General features: G+C 43.7%; 1 protein-coding gene across 1 annotated transcript in view; it reads right to left on the bottom strand.

Annotated features, from left to right (window-relative positions):
• Positions 1–3,716, bottom strand: part of stxbp5a (syntaxin binding protein 5a (tomosyn)) — a 48,311-nt gene extending 44,595 nt beyond the window's left edge. The window contains exons 1-3 of the mRNA XM_061270871.1: positions 3,394–3,716; positions 3,123–3,304; positions 1,426–1,523 (exon numbers count right to left, since the gene is read on the bottom strand). Coding sequence (XP_061126855.1) covers positions 1,426–1,523; positions 3,123–3,296 — 272 coding nt within the window. The 5' untranslated portion in view covers positions 3,297–3,304; positions 3,394–3,716. The remainder of the gene's footprint in view (positions 1–1,425; positions 1,524–3,122; positions 3,305–3,393) is intronic.
• Positions 3,717–24,818: the final 21,102 nt, after the last annotated feature.

The raw sequence follows: 24,818 nt of genomic DNA on the forward strand, positions 1-24,818 counted from the left end.
TGTCCGACCGAGCGAAAGTACTTTAGCGGACTAGCCTGTCATCAGACGCCGCGGCAGCGAAAGAAGCGGGGGCTAAATTGTTGCGGCACTGTAGCAGGACAATTTGTTTTTCATTTGCGAGAAGTGGTGGAATGGAGGTCGCGCTTCAGAGAAGCTTGAAAGATGCTTTGATTAAGTCACGGCTAAAACATTCATACACACGCATTCACTGCTTTCCTTTTTGTTTGCTAGCTTAATGTTAAATATCCATTCACATACGCACAAAAAATCACATCCATTTTTTAAAAATCTATCTATCTAGTCACATACAGATAATGTAAACATCTGCCCATCCATTCATAACGTCTGCGTGAATCCCCCATTAAGTTTCAATCGTCACTTTAGTGGATGGATGGATGCGCAATGTAGCACATACTTTATAGCTGTTTTAGAGAAACAATCTTTCAAGGGCACCGGTGACAAATTGAACGAGTCAATGCCAATATAAATATCCAAACCGCACGACAACACTAGGGAAAGGGAATTCAAACACGTTATGAAAACAACTGGGAATTCTGAGTAGCCCCCAATGGCCTGAGAGCGCGACCGCACATAGATCAATAACAATTCTATTGGTCAAGCCAGTCATGGGCTTGAATTTACTGATTTCGAAAGCGCTGGGCAGATTACATTGGCATGGCAACACACAGAAGTTAAAATTTGATTGGGCCTCCACCAAAAAAAAAACCCGCCTACCTCTCCTCCCATCGCAACATGAAGTCTCCATTACGTCTCCATTTGTGCACACTGCGCCGCTATCGATTCCATCAAACAAAGGAGACGCACGACTCCCACTTGACCTTGACTCCGAAAAAACTTTTTGTTGTTGTTTTTATCTGAGCCAGCAATCAGTCAAACCCATCCCTCAGTTCCATTTCAAAGCTGCCGGTTCTCAGGCTGGCGGGAAGCTCACTTCCTGTTTAATTTTCCCCAGTCAGGTAGCCCAATAAAAACTCCATGGCCCTTAAAAAACATAAACACAAACGTCTAACTAAACCCACGTGAGTGGCTGTGAGGGAACGGCCAAGCCGTCAGCTCTCGCTAATGATTTGGCGCGGGTTGCCGGACAGGCAAAGGAACACACAGAGGACCTGTAAAAGCAGCCTAACAGCGGCGAGCTCCCTGGTGTCCTCTGAAGTCGTACGACTCCCTGCGGCGGCGTTTGTTTGCAAGCTGTTGTCACTGTTTGCTCGCACGCTCTGCTCATATGTCACTTTTGCTAACTTTTATGTGGATTCACACACCATATTCAAGTATAAACACAGATACTGGTGACAACAACACGAGTGAACACTGCACTGTGGACGTTCACTTACCCACCGCCAGTTTCCGGGGGAGGCTGAGATTTTAGGGGTGTCACGGAAGGAACAAGTGCTCAAAGGATACAATCTGAGCGCCCCGCTTTGAGTGCCGATGGCCAGGATCTTCTGCACGGGGTCGAACGCCATGGACGATGGCTGGTACGGGAAGCCATGACGGACGGTCTGCACAGAGACGGGAGAGTTTCAATTAGCATTCGACAGCTGCCATGTTACTTTGGGAAATATCGCGCACCTGGTCGGGGTAAACAAACACAGCAGATGGATGTGGAAGTGGAAAAGCCAAAGGCGGCGTTTGAATCAATCCCTTTCCACTATATCGTGCCCAATCTATGCTAATTTACATTAGCCTGTGTATGGGGTTTCTCTTTGTGCGTTAGCATTAAGCTAGAAGACTTTGAGATGAATAATTGTGAACGCAGCCAAGGCACTTGACGTCAAAGTATTTGGCTTGACTATTTAGGATGCTTTTATAATCACGGCTCTATTTTGAGATTCCGACTCTCGTTTTTTTATGGTGTTTTTCCACTCTGTCACCGCCTCCCACATGAAGTCGTGATTAAGTCTGAAGATACAGGAAATCTGCAACAAATGCCAAGATTGTACCTGGTTTTTTTTTGCTCCTCTGTAGGTGTGCAACTGTGGCTTTATGACATCAGTCATCTGGCAGTTTGTTTGCTCAGTGGCAGACGGCAAAGGTTGTTACGTAAGAGAATCCCGGTGCAGCATGGACACCTGCCGTGCTTGCAAACGAGCCGTGGTGTGACTTGCGCACACCGGCCGCCACATTAGGTACAGCTACCTTCACAAGTGAGTGAGAAGGGTTTCGATTTACGACGCTAGGAGACAGATTCCGTTTGATTGTTGCGGTTTGGAGTGGCATGGAAATATGATATGCCAACACTGAGACTTCATAGCAATTTACATGTAATATCTACCCTGCCTGCATAATGCCACAATCGCTGAATGAGTTAAGGGGAGCGAGAAAACGCGGCAGCCGAGCGGAGACTGTGGAGCGGAACGCTAACTCCACGTTAGCCCAGCCCACACAGCATAGTGTAAACATTAAACAAGCGCGCCTCCCTACTTCACGCCACAGGACACAGAGACCGAGCAACCACAGAGCGTGCGGGGCGCATGCTGCATTATTAACCCCATCCACATGCTGTTATTGTGGATGCTGTGGAGGGGAGGGGACCAAACCTTTCTATTGCTTCCATCTGATTCCGCTAACAGACCTCACTTCAAGATGCCATCAGTCCCCCCGCCCTCCCAGCCCCAAAACGGATCAATGACGTTGGGATAAAGTGCGGAAGAGGGGCCAACGTTCACGCACACGCGTCCCATTTGCCACCATGCCGCTAATCTAACGCAAGCTGATTATGCAAGAGGAGATCAGCGTGTAGCCCATCCCCTCCGATATGACACTTGAGGCCCAAAACACGCCGGATGAAAACAAAGAGCCCCGATGTAGTGTTTCAATGTAAATGAGCAGTGGTGAAGCGGCGGGACCTCAACAGGAACTTCAATTGGGTGTCTGAATCCTGAACCCCACATAGGCCAAGAGCGTTTGGCCCCCTCTCCCCTACAATACACGCACAGTCAGTCTCAAAGTAGCTGTTGTTCAAAACATCATTCTCATCTATTTGGAAATATAGCCCCCGCCCCCTCCCATTTGTGCTCCATGCTGACAACATTCACCCAGCAAGATGATCATCGCACGGTGGTGACATGGCAGCCCACACCATCCATTTCTGCTTTTACCTTACAGAGCTGGAAATGCTCCGAATGGAGCTGCTCCTGGACCAGATGGTTCTCCTGCAGCCCCACTTGGACCGACGGGTTGGAGGACGACGATGAGGGGGCGGAGGAGGACGAGGAGGAGGAGGACGCCTCTTTCAAGCCGTCCAACACCTTCCTGATGTTGAACTTCTTCATTTTTGTCACTGCGCAAAGGAAGGAGCACACGTTGGGCATGAGTGCAAGTGGCAGGAGGTGTGTGTGTGGTAGGGGGGGGTAGAGGACGGCCACTTACATGCACACGTAGTCTCTCTCTCTCTCTCTCTCGCTCTGTCGCTCGCTCTTCCTCTCTCTCCACCCGGTAAATCTCACGTTTTAGTGCGCGTATTTCTGCAAGCTCTCCATCCTGCAAGGCTCGAGCCACACAGTCTTGTTCGGGATCAACGCGGAAAGCAAAAGAGAAAAATGACAGAGAAAAGGACGGGGAGGAGGGAAAAGGGAAGAAGCTGCTGAGATGCCGATGCGGCGGTCGCTCGGTCGATCGGTGCGGCGATGTTCTCGGACCGTGGCCCCACTGCGTCTCTCCGTGGCTCGGCTCGTCCTCCTCCGCTTGCTCCCTCCCCTTCCCTCTCTCTCCCGCTCTCCCTACCGTGCGCATGCGCAATACTTGGACGCAGAATCCCGCCAGCCACCTTGCCTACTGCTCCCACCCCAACCTACCCACTCTCTCCTTTTCTTCCTTAATCAATCCATCCTCATCCACTTTCAGTTTGTGCTCTACCGCTCCTGCTGAGTCCGATGATGTTATGGTGCGGTAAACTGGATACAACCCCCCCCCCGCCCCACCCATGTGTGAGTGGGGACGCAAGTACAAAGACTTCAAGACTATACTTGAAGACCCTCAATTGAATTCGGTTTCTAAATGCTTGAAGATAATTGCTGAAAACTGAGAACTAAAACTATGCAGCACTCAACTGTGCCAAAAAGTTAAGACCGTGTCAAGATTATGAATTCAAGGAATTTGGACTACGTCGTGATAACTGCAGGAGATAGAAGATCCAAGAGTCTACATCAAGTCAAGGCTAAGAACAAGTCAAGACAGGGTCAAGACATCATTTGCGTAACGAACCAAAAATCCACCATAAATGCGGCCTCGATTCCGACGTGACGTCGAGAATACATTGAAGGCGGCAGAACAAAAAGGTCCTTGCGTGAGGACGATGTGAGAAAAAGGGGAGGCCGGTTGGCGGGTGAGTGTTACATCAGTGATTTAATTTAGCGCCATTGTGTTGTGGCCCAGCCATTTATCTTGCTGCATTATGCGCGCAGCTCCAACTGCCGCCTTTGGATGCTTTGATAAGGCTCCCCACGGAGGAGCGACGTTCTTTGCTAAACAGCCAAAGTGCGGGGGGAAAAAGGCGCGTCACTGATTTGGGCTGATCATGTTTCTTTGATTTCTGATAGGTATGCAAATATGGAGCATGAGATTCTATTATGCCTATGAGCAGCGGGCTAATCCAGTGCTAAATTCAGGGGCAGAGGTAAGCGACAGGTGCATTAGCGTGACGTTAGCTCGCGTTGCCCAAGAAAAAATGACATGAAGGCTACAAGCTAGCCAATTAAACATATTGAGGTGAAACGACCAATTGCGATTGATTCGCTGCCCTGAAAATGAAAGTTGGACGAAAGAGGAAAATTTACAAACAATGAAACAATTCCTCCTCGCTTTCCCCCACCACCGCTACATCGTGACCTCATTCAGCCACTGACAACTATCATCAAATGAGGCTGAACCCTCCTGACCGACGCATCCCCGACGTCACCGTGCCGAGTCTTCCGAGTTTGACATAATTGTCGCAGACACCCTTCGGCAACACGCCGCTGTCTGGAGAAAGCTGCGAAGGAAACACCGGGAGGTCACAGCGGGTGAGATTAGGCCGAGTCAAAGGGAGCAGAAGGCCCAGGGTTTCTGTGTCCTCACTGACAGCTGTAGTTAAATCAAGCGCACCTGAACGTGGCGCCCACTGTATCGGCCCGCCGGGCTGTGGCGAGCCACCAAGTGGTTGATTTGAAGCGCTAATAAGTCAGAGAGGCGCGGCTGCGTCTCCATGCACGGACCGTAAACAACAGCGTCGCGCAACTTCCATCAGATGCGCCAACGTCAAACAATCCGATGTCACTCAAAACGGGGAGCCTCCTACTGCCAATAAAAGCAACCGGCCTTCATGAATATTGATGGTGGGGATAAAGAAGGCTTGTTGCTGGAGAAAACCCCCCAAAACAAAACAAAGATAAATCCTTCATCAGACTCAGAGAGAAAAGAAAGTACAGGCTAGGGATAAATGAAGCAGGAGGCAGCTAAGCAGTGCCAGTCACCCCTGGAAAGAATTTGAGTGCAGACGAGGACAGTCGAGGAGAATCGAGTGATCACGACGGCTGCGGATAACAATTAATGATCCAGACGCCCCCGCGCCCGGCAACTAAATCTCTCAAGGCAATCATGCTCGTCCATCCAGGGGGTGGAAGTAACTCCGTCCACAAAATACCTTGCAGGCAAGCCTACTAACATTCAAAGACAAATTCAAATGTGCAATAGTCACTTGGAAATGCGGCAAAGGGCAAAGGGGAGCACCTGGTGGTGAAAAGCAGAACTAGAGCGAGCAGGACACCGCTCGGATGGTGGAGCAGATGGAGGCCTCTATTCAAGGAAAGGGCGGGGCCGCTGTTGCCATGGTTATGACGCACAGCTTCGTCTGGACTGGATTTCTTTTCTCTCTCTGGGCCAGCATCTCCGTCTCTCTGACCTGTGCTTTGTGAATTTCGTGTCAACTTTTGCCACGCTCTCATTCAGTAGTCAAATCGAAAATATTCAATTCCTCTTCCATCACCCACACAAAGGCGTGATGAGAAAGCCCAATGAACAACGACAGCAGCCGCCGGGGCTCAGATAGTAAATTAAGCGGCGTGATAATCCTCCCAGAGTTGCTATTGCGCAAAGCAATCCGGTGGGAGGAACCGGCGTTCCCCGGGCTCCGTTGTGTAAATGGCAACGGCTGATTTCATTTACTCGCCTCCGACACAAAAGCAATTAAGCCGTGATGTGAAGAAAGGCAACTTGCGCTTATGCTTCATCGGGCTTCCTCTTTAGAAGAAGCTGAAACCGGAATGCGGATCATCTGCGGCAAAGTCGCTTCTCTATCATGACCCCGGACGATTTGTAGCAGCGGTGACATCACGCGTTTTGGATTGCTGCCATCTTGGCTGATTTAAATGAGACAGACAAGTCCCCTGCTTGTCATTGAAGACAAAATCACATCAGCCTTTCCCCCTTTACATCTTTCAAGTACATGAAGGACAGCTGTCAACATTTGACACCGTCAAACGCCGAGCCGGACTCAAGTCGATCTGCATCCCCATGGACGCCGTGCAAATATTGACGTTGCTTGACCTTCAAATAGTAGCGGGTTTATCTTTGCAATTAAGTTAGGTAGTCAAGGGAGACATCGATAAGTGAGGACACTATGGGGAAATAAGCAAAATTTTGTGAGTGACCAAAAAAAGAAAGAAAGAAACTAGAGGATTTGGAAGGGTGTATGACAACGCCGCTGGAGGTTGGCCAAACAACGGTGCAGAAACGAGTCGAGTCAAGTAAATGAGAAGAGATTACGATAAGAGATAAGAGATGGCTGAGGTTGCAATCAAGTTAGGATGTCCACTATTCTGCTCTGGCTCCAGCGCTGGGTAGTGTGCGCCGAAAAGGGTGATACGGGGGGTGGGGGGGTAGGGGGGATTCCTAAAAGCTACATCGTCCTTTGCCATGCATGCGGAAATAAATTGATTAAGCTGCCCTTGAGTTATTATCTGCCAAATGAAAAGTGAATTTAAGAACCACCAGTGACCCCACTCTATTCAGACAATGTATATTCAGTCCCATCTTAATTGCATCATCCTACTGTGCGGCTCCATTGAAGAATCCAATATTTATTTATTTTTTTATGACTTGTGGGAAGTCAACTCACGTGTAGCGTTCCTTTCAAGGTCGTGCCATGCTTTTTGTCCCTCTTCGTTGCATCCAGCCGGCAGCAGCCAATTAGGAAGCAGCGTCTCTATTAATATGGCCCAATTACAGTGCTGCTTCTTGAGGAGACACACAGGATCACATGAGAAAGCAAATATCGGAGTGGGAACGAGGGGCTGGGGCAAAGAAGCAAACGAATGACTTGAATGTGAAATGTTTTCTTGAACAAGCGCGATGGCTGAAGATTACAATTGCATTAAACTAGGGGTGTCCAAACTACGGCCCGCGGGCCGCAGTTTTTATTGGCCCGCAGCAAATTCTGCAAACATAATAGAATATGGCCCGCACAAGAAGCTTGAGCTCAACTCTGTTGCACTTCTCAGTTTCCACACTAGATGGAGCCCGCCACACAGAGCCTTTGACGTCCCATCAGCAAATACCCCCCCCCCCCCCCCCCCCACCCACGAAGAGACGCGAACGCGCAGCGTTTGACGTTAGCAACCCCCCGCCCCCCCGGAAGTGAAGCGAAAAGAAATATTGGCCCCCGGGCCCCTTCATGTTACTAAATCTGGCCCTCCTTGCAAAAAGTTTGGACACCCCTGCATTAAACCCTCCTGCAGATGCTCAAAATGGAGAAAATATGTTCTATTCCGTGACAGTGAAGAGTTATAAATATTTACAAGCACTAGATGGCACCATTATCTCACGCCAGGTCTTTTACTTTTGGGCTGATGGCAATCATTTCAAGTCAAGTTTATTTGTATAGCACTCAATCACAAGCAGTCTCAAAGGGCTCCACATAGACAAACAATTGACAATTATTCTCAAAGCATCCCGTGATATTGCCCAAAAGGGCAAGGGAAAAAAAAAAAAAAACCTACCAGGGGGAAATTGAGAAACCTTGAGAAGGGACCACAGATGGAAGGATCCCCCTTTCAGGATTACCAGGCTGCAATGGATGCAGAGAGGGCACATAAAATACGTTATATGAAAATCAATGAAAAAGTGGATGTCCAAGTCAAAGCGGAGAGCTGCCGGAGGTGCCCTCGATTGTCCTGGCAGTGTCTTCGAGGAGGGTAAGCTGCAGTTCCCTCAACCTGAATTGGTCCACGAGAATCCAGATAGCCGCTGTCAGCTTGGGTGTCCCCTAACCACCTCCCCAACCGGGGAGGGGAGGGGGGATGGGGGGATGTGGAGAGGGCGCGAAAACAAACTCCAGCTGAATTGGCTACTACAGGTTAATTAAAGTTATAGTCCCAATGATCGTCACACACACATCTGGGTGTGGTGAAATTTGTCCTCTGCTTCTAACCCAGTGCTTCTCAATTATTTTCTGTTACGCCCCCCCCTAGCAAGAAGAAAACTATTCGCGCCCCCCCTCCCCACCGTGACTATCCTAACTTGTCTTGTAAGTCGTAAAATGTTGCACTGTCGCAAACGTGACAGAAGTAACAATGAGAGCGCCACTGCCCCCTGCTGTAGTAAACGCGCAATTACACTTTATTCTAGTACTGCCAAAAAAAAAGCCTGTTCCCCAGGGTCACACGCGCCCCCCCAGGAATAGCAAATTCCTATTGAGAAGCCCCACTATTTGAGAAGCACTGTTCTAACCCATCCCTGTGTGATTTTAATCCATCCCCTGGGGGAGAGGGGAGCAGTGAGCAGCAGCGGTGCCGCGCTCAGGAATCATTTGGTGATCTAACCCCCCAATTCCAACCCTTAATGCTGAGTGCCAAGCAGGGAGGAAATGGGTCTTTGGTATGACCCGGCCGGGGTTTGAACCCACAACCTTCCAGTCTCAGGGCGGACACTCTACCACTAGGCCACTGAGCTGGCCATATTTAATTTAATTTAATTTAATTTAATTTAATTTAATTTAATTTAATTTAATTTAATTTAATTTAATTTAATTTAATTTAATTTAATTTAATTTAATTTAATTTAATATATTAAAGGCTATATAATAGAAATGTGTCTAAACGTGTCTTAAATGTTTCTACTGAGGTAGCAGTTCTAATATCCATTGGTAGGGCATTCCAAAGCTCTGGAGCCCGAATAGAAAATGCTCTAGACTCTAGAGTCTAGACCCTGCAGACATTTTCTTGGCCTTTGGTGTCACTAAAAGACTAGTGTTTTGTGAACGAAGGTTACGAGACAGAACATAAGGATCAACTAGGTCAACGAGATATGAAGGCGCTAAGCCATGCAATGATTTATAGGTTAATAGAAGAACCTTGGAGTCAATGTAAGTTGGCTAATATTGGGGTAATGTGATCAAATTTTCTTGTCGCAGCATTTTGTACTAACTGTAGACTTTTGATGCTGGACCTAGGAAGACCAGAGAATAATGCGTTACAGTAGTGCAGGCGCGACGTGATAAACGCATGTATAATAGTTTCCGCGTCACCGGTCGAGAGGATTGGACAAATCTTAGCAACATTACGAAGGTGAAAAAACGCAATTCAGGTTATATTCTTAATGTGCTTTTGAAAGGAAAGCGTTTGGTCAAATATTATCCCGAGATTAGTTACAGTATCGCGCTGAGTGATAGTAGTGATAATTGTGTATCTATAGTTATAGTGGTACCAATGATCAACATCTCAGTTTTATCTGGGTTAAGATGAAGGAAGTTGAGAGACATCCATTGCTTGATCTCCGCAAGGAACGCCTCAAGATTACAACAGTCCCGCGGATCTGTCATCGATAACGGCATATATAATTGGGTGTCATCCGCTTAACATTGAAAACTAATATTATATTTACGTATTATGTCCTCAAGCGAAATCATATAAATATTAAATAGAATTGATCCGAGTACCAATCCCTGTGGGACACCACACGTAACATTATAGAGCTCAGAGGACGTATTGCCATGGACTACTCGGTGCGTCCTGTCTGATAGATAGGAATAGAACCAGCCTAGTGCTGACCCTGAAATACCAACACAACTTTCAAGACGCTCTAACAAAATATCTAAATCCATAGCTATGAGGAGATCATTAGTCACTTTAGCAAGTGCTGTCTCAGTGGAATGATTAGCTCTAAAATCAGACTGAAAAGATTCATATCGATTATTGTAATCAATAAGCTGCGGCGCTACTACTTTTTCAAGAAGTTTTGCTATGAATGGGAGGTTTGAAACTGGCCTATAATTACTGAGACAGTCCGGGTCATGATTTGGTTGTTTAAGTAGCGGTTTAATGATAGCGGTTTTAAAGACTGTTGGCACTGAGGAGACAGATTTATTATATTTAAGACGGACGGTCCTAAAATTTGAAATAATTCTTTAAATAGTCTGGCTAGAAGTGGGTCGAGTAAACATGTTTGTTTAGCCGCACTAACCAATTGTGTAAGTCTTTCAAGGGACAGGCTTGTAGAATTTGAGAGGGTTATTGCATGATCGTCAGCGCCGGTAATCGGCGGTCTCGACTGAGCAATTGGAATGGACATCTTGATCTTATCCCTAATGGATTCAACCTTTTGAGCGAAAAATTTCATGAACTTCACCTGAGTAGAAGGAGCTATCGGGGGTCGGTTGGCGTAGTGTTAGCTTTGCCACAGTATCAAATAGGCATATAGGATTGTTTCTATTGAGATTAATGACTTGCGAAAAATAACGAGTTTTTGCTAAGATAAGCGCATCTTTATATTTCAGGAGGCTATTACGCCATGCCTGATGGAAAACCTCAAGTTTGGTTAAACGCCATTTGCGCTCATGCTTTCTACATAATTGCTTAAGTGTACGTGTTTCATCTGTGAACCACGGAGTAGGCAATCTACGGCGAGTTTTCAGACGTAGCGGCGCCACAGAGTCGATGGCATTTGTGGCGAATTCTCTTCGACGGTCAGCTAGTCTTCCAAACAAAACGGTGAAAAAGTGGCTGGCTTGGGGAAGGAAAACTTCAGTCACACAGGGCTGATTGGGGAAAGATTTTAAATTTTTGAAGCTTGCTTGAAGACCCTTTTGCTTTTTTTTAATTAAAATTTGTATTTTTTTTTATTTTATTTTATTATTATTTTTAAAAAAAATTAAAAATTCTTAATAAAGTTTAAAGTTATAATTTTTGATGTATGTTATATGATTAAGAAACAAAGTTGTTTGACCAAAATAAGGCCAAAGAAATTGATAAAGTGCAGTAATAACGGTATCACTGCACAAATCATCAGAAAAAAACCGTTCTCAAAATAAGGAGGGGTAACATATCCTCAGGGGGCTGCCGTGAGGATGTGTCCCCCCCCCCCCTGTAATTTGGCCTAGGAATAGAATAGAATAGAATAGAATAGGATAGAATAGAATAGAATAGAATAGAATAGAATAGAATAGAATAGAATAGAATAGAATAGAATAGAATAGAATAGAATAGAATAGATCTTTATTGTCATTGTCACACATGTACAATGAAATTTAAAAAGTGCCAACCGACCAGTGCATGAAAATAAAAAAATAAATAGAATAAAAAGATTAAAAAATACAAGCTAAAAACCCACAGAAGAACATACGCAGACAATCATTTTCTTTTAGCGGCATTCAATGTGACTACCGCTGTAGGGTAAAAACTGTTGGCGAATCTGCTAGTCCTTGACCTAATTGATCTGTAGCGTCTGCCCGATGGCAAGAGTTCGAAAAGGGAGTGGTCAGGGTGGGAATTGTCCTTCAGAATGTTCTGTGTTTTTTTGAGACAACCATGAGGGAACCTGTTCAAATTTGCCACACTAGCTGAACAGACCCCCAGGAAGACAGAAAAAAACAGCTGGAGACCAGCACTCACCGTTCTCAAAATAAGGGGGGGGAACACGCCGTGAGGATGTGTTCCCCCTGTAATTTGGCCTAGAAATAAGGGAACCTGTTCGAATGTACCACACTACCTGAACAGACCCCCAGGAAGACAGAAAAAAAACAGCTGGAGTCCAGCACTCACCGTTCTCAAAATAAGGGGGGGGGTTACGGGGACATATCCTCATGGGGCTGCCATCAGGATGTGTTCCCCCCTGTAATTTGGCCTAGGAATGAGGGATTCTGTTCAAATTTGCCACACAACCTGAACAGACCCCCAGGAAGATAGAAAAAAAGCCAGTTGATGTCCAGGACTCACCATTCTCAAAATGGGAGGGGGGCACAAATTCTCATGGCTTGACATTTTTTATAGAGTTCCTGTTACAATTTTTATCCCCCCTCCCCACCACCTTTCACTGTGCTTGGGAGAAAAGGAGCCTTCAGAACTGAAATTTCTTCTCAATTATTCATTCAAATCAATTCACTCAAATCATTCTCGTTATGAAAGATTTGATCACAAAACGTGTGTGGCTTTTTCTTAAATGAACACGTTTGACATTGCTATAGTGTCAGCTTTTAATTATATTGCACATTTTAAAGCAAATTAATAAATGCAACAATATTAATTTGCTTTGAAAATACCTGTGTAATAAAATGGATGGATGGATGAATGATGATCACAATTAAGTAGAAAGTCTCCTTTGTAATATATACTCCTTGTAGCATGTAACGGTACCCAAAAAGAGGAGTTTCTTTGCATCGAGGTTTATGCAAAGAGCTCACGTAATATGTTGCTTTTTGGTGAAGTTAATGAGTGTTCCGTCTGTACGACTGGTCTTTGAATGCACCCCGCTTCAATGGCAGAACGCGGATGAACTAAAGACATCAAATGAGAATAATCCTTTATGAAACTTAAAATTGACTGGCGCAAACGTGAGTTCTTCATGTTTTTATTGAAAACAACATAGTGCTGACGCCGTACAACGTCGTACGACATCCCTTTTTGGCTTTCCAAATAAGGCGTGTGCGAAAGGCGTAGCCAGGAATTTTTCCAGTAGGGGCGCGCGCCCACAGGAAAAAAAATCTAACATCAGCCACGCCGTTCGCTGATCGCTAAAACAACATCCGGGTCTAGGAGGCAAACAGTGAATGGATAACATTGCGCACATAGAATAGCGCAAGCACATTCGCGCAAGACCGAAAGAAAAAAACAGCATGAAAATGAAGAATCGAAATCGATTTTTTTCAACTGGGGCGCAGGGAGTCCTAACCGGGGCGCCGCCCCGGCTCGCCCCCGCTTAGCTACGCCTCTGGCGTGTGCGCTCCCGCGGCATATAATTATACCTACACATCAAATCAATAAAGAAGACATAACTAGACATTTTTGATAGGTGGTAATGACAAAGGTTTTTATAACTTTATGATCTGAAATATATTTCTGAGCACTTTGAGATAACTATTTTTTTTATATTTTGCCTGAATAGCTTAATGACCCTTAAGGAACTGTTTAATGCATGGCTGATGATTCTCTAAATCACGGACACTGCCAAAGTCGTCTAAAAATGTTCAGTACTTGATTGTATCTTATGTTTTGACTAATGCTAGACGCCAGTTTTCGATTATTACTGAACGTTGTGGACAGAGGGAAATATTTTGCCTCACAAAAAAAAGATATGCTTGGAAGCATGATTAAACTAAGAATATGATGACGTAAGCAAGTACATGGAGTATCAAAAGAACAAACAAACAAAAACATGGTAAGTGGTGAGGACCAACTTTGCATAGTCAGGGAAGATTAATAGATTAATGATGTCACAGCCAAAAAGATCACATAATTTCATACAAAATGACAAAATTGAAAGAAGGATGAAAGAATGAGGTGAGACAGTGTATGTGCAAGATTGGAGGAGAATGTTTACAGGAAGGTCACTTGGAGATAAAAACCAGCAGGTGCCAGAGGGAGCCAGCCAAGGACTCGGCCAAAGATGATCGCCAAGGCCGAAAGACGGGATGGAAGACAACAGCCCCCACACACACTGAATCGCCCATAATCAGCACCCATTCCCATTGAATCAAACTCTACTGCGAACTCGCCCCACCCAACGACTCATCACCCATCAAACTCGGCCCACACTGGCAAGTGCAAATGGATATAAGCTGACCAAAGAACCTTGAATGTGGCCTTTTCTGAATGGAGACTTTCTGCTCTTGAAAGGCCCAGCGCTGTATTGTACTTTCCTGAAAACAGAGCTTTCTTAACAAGAATTGTGATTGAACTCAACCAACCTGTGTTGGCACGCAGTGAGTAAATTAGATAACAAGTTGGCAAAATTGGCAATGGCTTTTGCCGTGAGGCGCAGATAGCGCGCTCCCTAAATTGTGGACAAAATCCAACAAATGGTCACCATCCGACGTGAGTTCTTCAGAAGGGAAAGTGCATGCTCCAGGAAGGATTCTTCCTTCTCCGCTCTTGCTCAACAATATTGCAGTCCGATCAACACAAAAGGTAAGGGGGAACCTTTTTTTCAATAAAATCTCCCGGTTCAGCAATATTGTGGAGTGAAAGCGGAGTAAAATTAAAAATTAAAAATTACCGTAATTTTAATAATAATAATAATAACTGGGATTTATATAGCGCTTTTCTAGGTACCCAAAGTCGCTTACATTTTCCATGTAGAATACGCCCCCATGCATAATATGCACCCTAAAAATGGCATGTCGATGCTCGAAAAAAGCCTGCAGCATGTATAATACGCACCCAAATTTTGACTCTTACTTAAGTCCGTAAACGTAAAATTATTTCAGAAAAAGGATCATCTTTGGGAACAACCGCTTTCTTTCCTCTTCCAGGTGCTCTTGCTGAACTGAACAGGTGATGAAGCCTTCGCTGTATCAAATTGATTTTTTTTCTTCCTCCAGAGTCTTATGTTTGATTCATTGACATCAAATTGGCGCGCAGCTGCCCTATTGCCTAATTCTTCTGCCACTTCAATGACTTTCTTTTGAAATGCTATACTATAACTTACTCTCTTAACCATTTTGATGAAACTGCTAATTAAACTGAACTCTCGCTCTTTAGATAGCTTACGTGTCTTGCACATCCGTTCTGCGCATCGGATCCATAGTGCGCATGCGCAGTGATACTGCCTCCGTATGATATCCGGTCTGCGATGGAGATTAAAAAACAAACAATATTTGACAATAACACACCATCAAGGATTGCACCATCGCATCAAACGATGTGTCGTCAATTATGAATTTTACTGACTAAGTGTGTTGGGTAGGATGGCTGAATGCGATGCGCGATTGACAACAAACAAGAAGAAAGGTGATTTCAAGTTTTATTTCGAGGGAGATTTTCTTCAAAAATTGTTGTACCCATGCATAATGCACACCCCAGATTTTAGGACAATAAATTAGTTAAATTTTGCGCATTATGCATGGGAAATCACGGTAAAATTCTTAGCTCTGTGTTCAGGAATGGTGGTTGTATATACATTTATGATTGTATGGAAACTGGTGAAAAAGTGATGTCTTGTGGAAAAGAAAAGGAGAAAGGTGGTGAGGACTTCTGATCAGCGAAAGAAACTCACACCGTGGAGAACCTGTGGGGTGCCAGTGACGAGCATATGGGCACCAGAGTGGCCTCAATAGTAAACATTTAGGGACTTATACTGTTGCCTAAGGTCGGGGTCGATTGGATTGGCCAGGCCACCATAAGGGTCAGGTACTCATGGAACTTGTGGGATGCAAATGGCTAGCATATGGGCACCAGAGTGGCCTCAATAGTAGACACTTAGGGACTTATACTGTTGCCTAAGGTCGGGGTCGATTGGATCGCGCTGCTGACGCGGCGTCGCGCTGCTGAAAAGCTACCCCTTTAAGAGACTGAGAAAGTCAGATCGTGTTGAACACTGAGAGGGAGCCGTTGCTGAACAGGCTACGTGAGAAGTCAATATTATACTACCTGTTAATGAAAGTTATTAAAGCTTCAACTTAAAAGATAAAACTAAGAGAGGACATTCAGTTTCTACAATGGCGACGAGGATATTGCGCGACTCACGTGAACGGATCTCCCGCTGCCTTCCTTGTCAATCATCCACACCCAAGACTGAGCATCAACCGCTGCAAATGTCTGAAGTCCCACAGGGGCCTTGGGAAGATGTTGCAGTGGACTTCTGTGGCCCCTTTCCTTCCGGTTGACTACCTGTTTGTCATCATAGATCAGGGGTGGCCAACCCGCGGGTTTCATGCGGCTCCTTTACGTTCGGCTCGCGAGCCGCATGAGGCTCTCTGCCGAGTTTCATGCGGCTCCTTTGCGGCTTTGCTTTGGGGGGGGGGGTTAATGGGACGTCAAACGCTGTGTGTTCGCTTCGGGGGGGTTAATGGGACGTCAAACGCTGCGGGGGGGGGATGGGATGGGATGTGGCTCTTTGCGGTAAACAGTAAAAAAATGTGGCTCTTAGTCTCTGACTGGTTGGCCACCCCTGTCATAGATGAATATCTGTGAAGTTCTTGGATCGGATATTCTTTTACACCAAGTTTGGGCTGTGTTCTTATGTTAAAACTCCTTCTCACGCCTGCACATGAAGGACTGGAAAATAACCCAAATCAAGAAAACGTAACCGATCTAAGCAGATCGTGAACCCGCAAGTTTGTTAGCAGACTGCTAACAGCTGATTTCCCGGGGAACAGCTGATTGAGCTGTCAAAGAGAGCTGCGACCAACGTGGGCAATATGGGGCCGAAAAAAAACCTAACCATGTCCACGGAGGAGGTCGAGGACGTAAAAAGGTCACTTGACTTCCTTTCGGAAGAAGTTTCTGCTGCAAGGATGCAGCAGAAAAACATCTTGGCACTGGTGGAAGAGGTAAAGACGCTCCGTATGCTCAATGCTGAGAAGGACGAGGGGCTTGCCTACCTTGAAAGTCGGGTAGCGGACATCGAGCAATAGACAAGAATAAATGACATTGTCATCACGGGAATAGCAATCAAACCTATATCTTATGCAAGGGCAGTGACGGCAAGTAACGATGGCTGTGAGCAACATGCAAGCTCAGCCGAGCAACAGGTAGCTGAGTTTCTGCAAACTAAATGAATAACTATGGACTCCAACCAGGTCGAAGCATCTCATCCACTGCCCAGAAGAAACAGTAACGATCAAGCCTGCAGTCATTCTGAAATTTGTCAACAGGAAGCACAAAGTTGCGCTTCTAAAGCAGGGTAAGTTGCTCAAAGGTACAGACATCTGCATAAAAGAACATTTGACAAAGACCAATGCGGATATTGCAAAGAAAGCACGTCACTTGAGAAGAAGGAAGAAAATACAGAGTACATGGACCAGAAATTGCAAGATATACATCAAGCTTAATGGATCACCAGAAGAGGCCAAGATACTGATGCTGAGGAGTATTGAGGAACTGGAAAAGCTCGAATAAGTATCCTCAAAAGAAAATCAACTAGAGTGGACTTGGAACTGAATGGAGGTAACAACACAAAACACAAACATAATGCTCAGGGACACTACTCAACCTACATCAAGCAACAATGGACAGGTAACACAGTGGATACAGTGAACAACTCCAACTAACGTTTGATTACAGTGAAAGCAGCACTCTGGACATAGATCAGGACATTGACCCAGACAATAATTTCTTCTCCACCACAAACAACACATGTTATTATTACAGCAATGATCAGTATAATACAGCAATAAAAAAGATAAGCTATCTATTATCCATTTCAATAGCCGGAGTCTATATAAAAATTTTAGTAGCATTCGGGATTACTTAAACACATTCAAACAACCATTTAATGTAATAACTATTTCTGAGACCTGGATTGCGACTGAGAAGGGAATGCACTTTGAGATGGAAGGCTATGAATTCATATACAACAACAGACAGAGTAAAGCTGGGGGTGGTGTTGCAATCTATGTTGATCTGAATATGAAATTCAAGATTGTAGAGGCTATGACACAAGTGGTGGACAAGTGGTCTTCTTGAATGTCTCACGATACAGATTTGTGTTGAAAAGAAAAAATACATTATTATAAGCTGTGTCTATAGAGCTCCTGGTTCTAGCATTCAGACATTCACAGAATGGATAGAAAGTGTGATTATACAAAAAGGCAACAAAAATATTTTTATTTGCAGGGATTATAACATTGATCTATTAAATCCAAATAAGCAACAAAATATTGGTGATTTTTTAAATTGAATGCATAGCCTGAGTCTCTTTCCTACAATCACTAGACCCACGAGAGTAACATCACAGAGTGCTACTCTGATAGATAACATATTCACTAATATAATAGAAAACAGGACAACAAGCGGGTTATTAATTACTGATATTACTGACCACCTTCCAGTGTTTACAGTATATGACAATAATTTCAAATCTGAAATTGGGGTGTATAAACAACAAAGAAGAATTAAGACAGATGAGACAATTGCTACTCTAAAACATGAATTAATGGAACAGAACTGGGATGCAATGTATAAAGAAAAATATGTAAATAATGCATACCATAAATTGATGACTATATTCACTTCATTATATAATAAGCATTGTCCAATCAAGGAATATAATAAAAAATCTAAATATAAGAACAGTCTATGGTTGACGAAAGGCTTAAGAAATGCCTGTAAAAAGAAGAATTTACTCTATAGGAACTTCATAAAACAGAGAACAGAAGGCGCTGAAGATAAATATAAGAGATATAAGAATAAATATATTTATTATAATAAATATTATATAATATAATATAATAATAATATTATAAGATTATGTAAGAAAGAATATTATAAGAATAAATTAGAGGATAACAAAAATAATATTAAGGGGATATGGACTCTCCTAAACCACATTATTAGAGAAAGTATCGAACAACATAAATTGCCTAAATATTTTGTTATAAATGATCTTGAAAATTATAATATGGAAGAAGTGGCAAACAGTTTTAATCAGTTCTTTGTAAATGTTGGGCCTCAAATAGCAAAAAACATACCGATTCCAGCACCAGATGTAGACAACAGAGATAAATTAATAGAGAGGAATCCTCACTCAATGTTTTTGAAGGCAGTTGATGAAAATGAAATCATTAACATTGTAAAACAATGCAAAAATAAAACATCTACCGACTGCAATGGGATTGATATGGTCAAAGTCAAAGTCTGCTTTATTGTCAATCCCTTCATATGTCAAGACACACAAAGAAAACGAAATTCCGTTTCCTCTATCCCACGGTGACGAGACATAGTACACGATAGACATACAAGTAGACGACACAAAATAAAAACAAGAAGGCACAAATAATAAATAAATAATATGAGTGATGAATAAATAATAAACAAATAACACAATAAATAAGAGGAGCAAAACTGAGCCAGTGTGCATACAGCAGACAGTAAGCATAGTGTTAGGGTTTGCAGAATATCTTCATCGTATGATTATGTTGGAATGTAACCTGTAATAATTTAACTAGTTTGTCCTGTCTAGACAAAATTAGTTTACCAAAGTGCTAAGATCATTTCAACTTATTGACTAGCTGCAGAGGAAGCAATCAAAGTTGCTTTGTTTACAGAACGTCGTAAAAGGTCCCCTGCTATGCTTTGATCAGCAGGGGACCGTCTTCACCCTATCCTGTGTGTTCCCACACCCCCACTTTCAACCCCACTTTGTTTCTCTCAATAAATAAGCGCCTGACGAGGCCTGAGTCAGACTTCATTCGACCATCGCTGTGAGCACAGCGACGAGTGAACTCTCCGCCTGCAGGTGTATAAAACGACTAACTTGTCTCCAGTGTGGTCCTTGCAAAATAAGTTAGAGTGAGCACCACCCTAACACATAGCGCAAAGTACAAGACGCTACGCAGAAAGGGGGTGAGAGTTCAGGATCCTAACAGCCTGGATTATGAAGCTGTTGGTGAGTCTGGTGGTGCGGGAGCGCAGGCTCCTGTACCTCTTCCCAGAGGGCAGAAGATCAAACAAAGAGTGAGCGGGGTGACTGACATCACTCACAATCGTGGTCGCCTTACGGGTGAGATGGGAGGTGTAAATGTCTTTCAAGGAGGGGAGTGAAGCACCAATAATCTTACCACCCGTGTTCACTATGCGCTGCAGGGCCTTCAAGTTGTAGTCAGTGCAGCTACCACCCCAAACAGCAATACAGCTGGAGAGGACGCTCTCAATGGTGCCGCGGTAAAATGTCGTCATGACGACCGGAGGAGCACTCGCTCGCCTGAGTTTCCGCAGGAAGTACAGGCGGCGCTGGGCCTTCTTCGCCAGTGACGCGGTGTTGGTGGACCAGGAGAGATCCTCACTGATGTGCACCCCCAGGAACCTGGCGCTGCTCACTCTCTCCACCACAGCACCGTCAACGGTCAGCGGCAGGTGTTGGGTGTGACCCTTCCGGAAGTCAACAACAATCTCCTTGGTCTTGCCGACGTTCAGCAGGAGGTTGTTGTCCCTGCACCACGTGGTCAGAAGGTCAATGTCCAACCTGTAATGAGTCTCGTCTCCCTTGGTGATGAGACCCACCAGAGTCACAATGCGGTTGTCGCTGTAGGTTGCAGTGCAGTCATGCGTCAGCAGGGTGAAGAGCAGCGGACTGAGCACGCAGCCTTGAGGGGCCCCTGTGCTCAACGTGATGCTGGCGGAGACTTTGTCGCCAACACGTACCACCTGTGGCCTCTGACAAAGAAAGTCCAGTAGCCAGTTGCAGAGGTAGGTATTGAGGCCCAGCTTGTCGAGTTTGCTGATGAGACGTTGTGGCACAATGGTGTTGAAGGCAGAACTGAAGTCCACAAACAGCAATCTCACATACGAGTCCCTTCTCTCCAGGTGGGTGAGGGCCGAGTGGAGGGCAGAGCAGATGGCATCCTCAGAGGACCGTTTGGCACGGTACGCAAACTGGAAGGAGTCTATGGTGATGTTAGTTAAGCAAATCATTGAGGGGATTTCAAAGCCACTTGTGTACATCTGTAACTTGTCATTTTTAACTGGTACATTCCCAAAGAAGATGAAAATTGCTAAGGTCATTCCTCTTTATAAAACTGGGAGCAAACACAACTTTACAAACTACAGACCTATCTCAATATTGCCACAACTCTCAAAAATATTGGAAAAGCTTTTTAACAGTAGAATGGATGGATTTTTGGAAAAACATACGTAAATTATTTGCAAAGAACCAATATGGTTTTAGAGTAAACAGATCAACAGCACAGGCATTAAAGGAATCAATCGAGGAAATCAAAGATGCAATAGACAACAAACGACATGCAGTAGGAGTCTTCATTGACCTCAAAAAAGCTTTTGACACAATTAATTCATTCAATTCAATAAATTAGAAAAATATGGGATAAGGGGATTAGTATTAGACTGGATAAAGGATTATCTGCGAGAACGGCAACAGTATGTAAAGTTGGGTAATCACTGTTCTGGATATTTGGAAATAGCTTGTGGTGTTCCACAAGGGTCAGTTTTAGGCCCTAAATTATTTATTTTGTATATAAATGACATGTGTAAAGTCTCTAAAGAACTAAAACTCGTCAATTTTGCAGATGACACAAATATATTTTGTTCAGATGATAACATCTAACAAGTGGAATCAGTGCTGAATGAGGAAATAAAAAAAATAAAAATGTGGTTCGACTGGAACAAATTATCATTAAATGTAAGTAAGACCAAGTTTATGGTATTTGGCAAAGCGAATATAAAGATATGAATAGAAATAGATGGGAATGAAATAGAAAGGGTGCAGGAAAACAATTTTCTTGGGGTTATAATAGATGACAGGCTGAGTTGGAAGCCACACATCAAAAACGTAAAGTCTAAAATTTCAAGAAGCATGGCAGTCATACACAAAGCAAAAGAATTACTGGATTATCATTCACTTCGTACACTTTATTGTTCTCTTGTCTTGCCCTATTTGCATTACTGTGCTGAGGTTTGGGGGAATACTTATAAAACTTCACTACAGCCACTTATCATTCTGCAGAAAAGAGCAATAAGGACGATTCATAAAGTCAACTACTTCGAACACACAAATCCACTTTTCATACAATCCAAACTATTGAAATTCACTGACATAGTATCTTATCAAACAGCAATCATCATGTATAGGGCAAAAGCAAAACAACTACCAGACAATATCCAAAACCTATTTAGGAATCGGGAGGGAGGTTATAAGTTAAGGGGGAATCACAACTTCAAAATCTTAAATATAAGAACAACCTTAAAAAGTTTCTGTATAACTATAACCGGGGTCAAACTATAGAACAATCTAAGTGAGGAACTCAAGCAAAGTCCAAATATCCACCAGTTTAAAAGAATGTACAAAAATATGTTGTTTAGCGGGTACAAAGGTGCCAAAGGGCTACACACAAGTAAAAATGAAACAGAACAATAAGTGTGAAAGTGTGTCTACTTGTGTTCTATTGTAGAATTACAGTATATGTGGAATCGACGATTAAAGTTTAAAGTTTAAAATTTAAACTTTAATGGATAAAGTGAGAAAGGGGTAGGAATCTAAAAAGCTATGCTTCCTCCTACTCCTTTTCGAGCATTCTTTATTGATTTATTTACTTATGTATTGTTATTATTATTATTATTATTAATTAATTAATTTAATTTATTTATTTCTATTTGTTGGTTTATTTTTTGTTTGTGTGTTGACTTATGTGGCACTTTAGAGTGTTATTTTTTGTTTTTTGTTTTTCTTTTTTGTTTTGGATGTTTGAAATAAAGATATCACTCAATCAATCAATCAATATTCAAGATTTCTCTTTGTGGAGATTATGCCGTCCACATCAGCATGCAAACTCATCCCTGTCATGGACAAAATCTTTTCAACTGTGGGCATTCCAAAAGTGGTGAAAAACGATAACGGGCCCCAATTCTCTTTTCAGACTTTGCAAAATACCTTGGGTTCCACCACAGAAAGATCACCCCCTACTGGCCACAGGCCAACGCTGCAGTTGAAAGATTCAACAGGACTCTGACCGAAACGATACACACTACGCTGGAAGGCAAGCCGTGGAAACAAGAGCTATACAAGTTCCTCAGGAACTACAATGCAACACCTCATCACACCACCAACCGGCCTCCGGCTGAAGTGTTCTATGGTCGCCCCATAAATATAAAACTACCATCCATCTCTCATCCTCCCAGTGATGAAGATCTCCGTCTGACAGATGGGTTGAAGAAACACAAAATGAAAAATTATGCAGACAAAAGGAGGAACGCATCACACTTTGAACTCAAGGAGGGTGATGTTGTCCTAATACAACAGAGAAAACCAGGAAAACTTGTGACACTGTTCAACCTTAACCCCTACAAAGTCATCACAGTGAAAGGAACAATGGTTACTGCACAGAGATATGAACACAAACTCACAAGACGCAGATCACACTTCAAACTACTGAAACACAAACCGGAAGTCCCATTCACAACAGGGGACGGTGATAACTGTGATGACGACAGTGTTAATGGACAAGCTGGTGATCCTGAACACGTTAACCCTGAAGCCAGGAGAAGACGCCCTGTGAGGGTAAACAGACGACCTCCTCAAAGACTTATCACTGAAATATAGCAAAGGTTATGAGACACTGAGAAGTGCTCACCACCGTTATGTTTGTTATTGACACAAGAGTAATGTGTGTTCAGTACTGCTCAGAGATGTTAATCCCCGTTACTTGTTAAAATGTTTGTATATCTGATTTTGAATTAATAATACAGTACGGAATCACAATTTTATATTACTGTATTTTGGAAGCCACTTTATTTCTGTTAATGTACATTCTGTCAGGGTAAGTAAAGCTAAAACTAAGGAAGGACAGTTCATTTAAAAGAAAAGGAGAGATGTAGTGTTGTGATAATTAGACGCTACAGATCGTGTTGAACAGTGAGAGTGAGAGTTGTTGCTGAACAGGCTAAGTGAGGAGTCAATATTATACTACCTGTAACTGTTCTTGAAAGTTATTAAAGCTTCAACTTAAAAGATAAAACTAAGAGAGGCCATTCAGTTTCTACACAAGTCATCCCAAGACACAAGGCAAAAAGCCTCCACTACATCAGCCAAACCCCTGAAGGCTTCTTATGCAGTTTCTTTGCTCGTAACTAAAGCTAAAAAAACGTTCACCATGGCTGAAGAGCTGCTGCTCCCCGCCGCTGCTGTATTGGCCTATGCTAGGCAAAAAATCTGCGGATACATTAAAACCTGTGCCTTTGTCTAATGACACCGTTTGCCGCAGAATAGACAGAATGGGTGTAGACATTGTCGAACAAGTTGTGGGAAAACTTGGCGACTCTTTTTCACTCCAGCTGGATGAATCCACAGATGTCAGTGGAAATGCACAGCTTGTTGCTTTTGTGAGATACATTGAGACTGACTACATTTGTGAACACCTACTTTTCTGCAAAAGTCTGGAGGGGAGAAAAACCAGAGAAGACATTTTTAATGTCGTTAACGCATTTTTCTCTGAAAATGGTATCAGCTGGAAATCCTGCAGCAGGGTCTGCACAGATGCGGCTGCATCAATGACGGGCAGTGCGAAAGGGCTCATTGCGCGGATTAAAAAGGAAAATCCCGACATTAAGTGGACTCACTGTGTGATTCACAGGGAAGCGTGAGCGTTCAAGAAAATTAGCCCCGTGTTGCATGATGTTTTGAACGACAGCATCAAAGTGATCAACTTCATCAAGTCAAGGCCACTTAATGCACGTTTGTTCCACCGCCTCTGTGAAAACATGGGAGCTGAACACACGCAACTCCTCCTGCATACAGAAGTGTGCTGGCTCTCTCGAGGGAAGATACTCAACAGGCTGTTGGAGTTACGAGCTGAAGTGCACACCTTTCTGACAGAGCACGGATCTCCCCATGCCACCTTGTTTGAGAACACGGACTGGCTTGCAAAGCTTTGCTATTTG

Source organism: Syngnathus typhle, linkage group LG22 (assembly GCF_033458585.1).
Source record: "Syngnathus typhle isolate RoL2023-S1 ecotype Sweden linkage group LG22, RoL_Styp_1.0, whole genome shotgun sequence".
NCBI lineage: Eukaryota > Metazoa > Chordata > Actinopteri > Syngnathiformes > Syngnathidae > Syngnathus > Syngnathus typhle.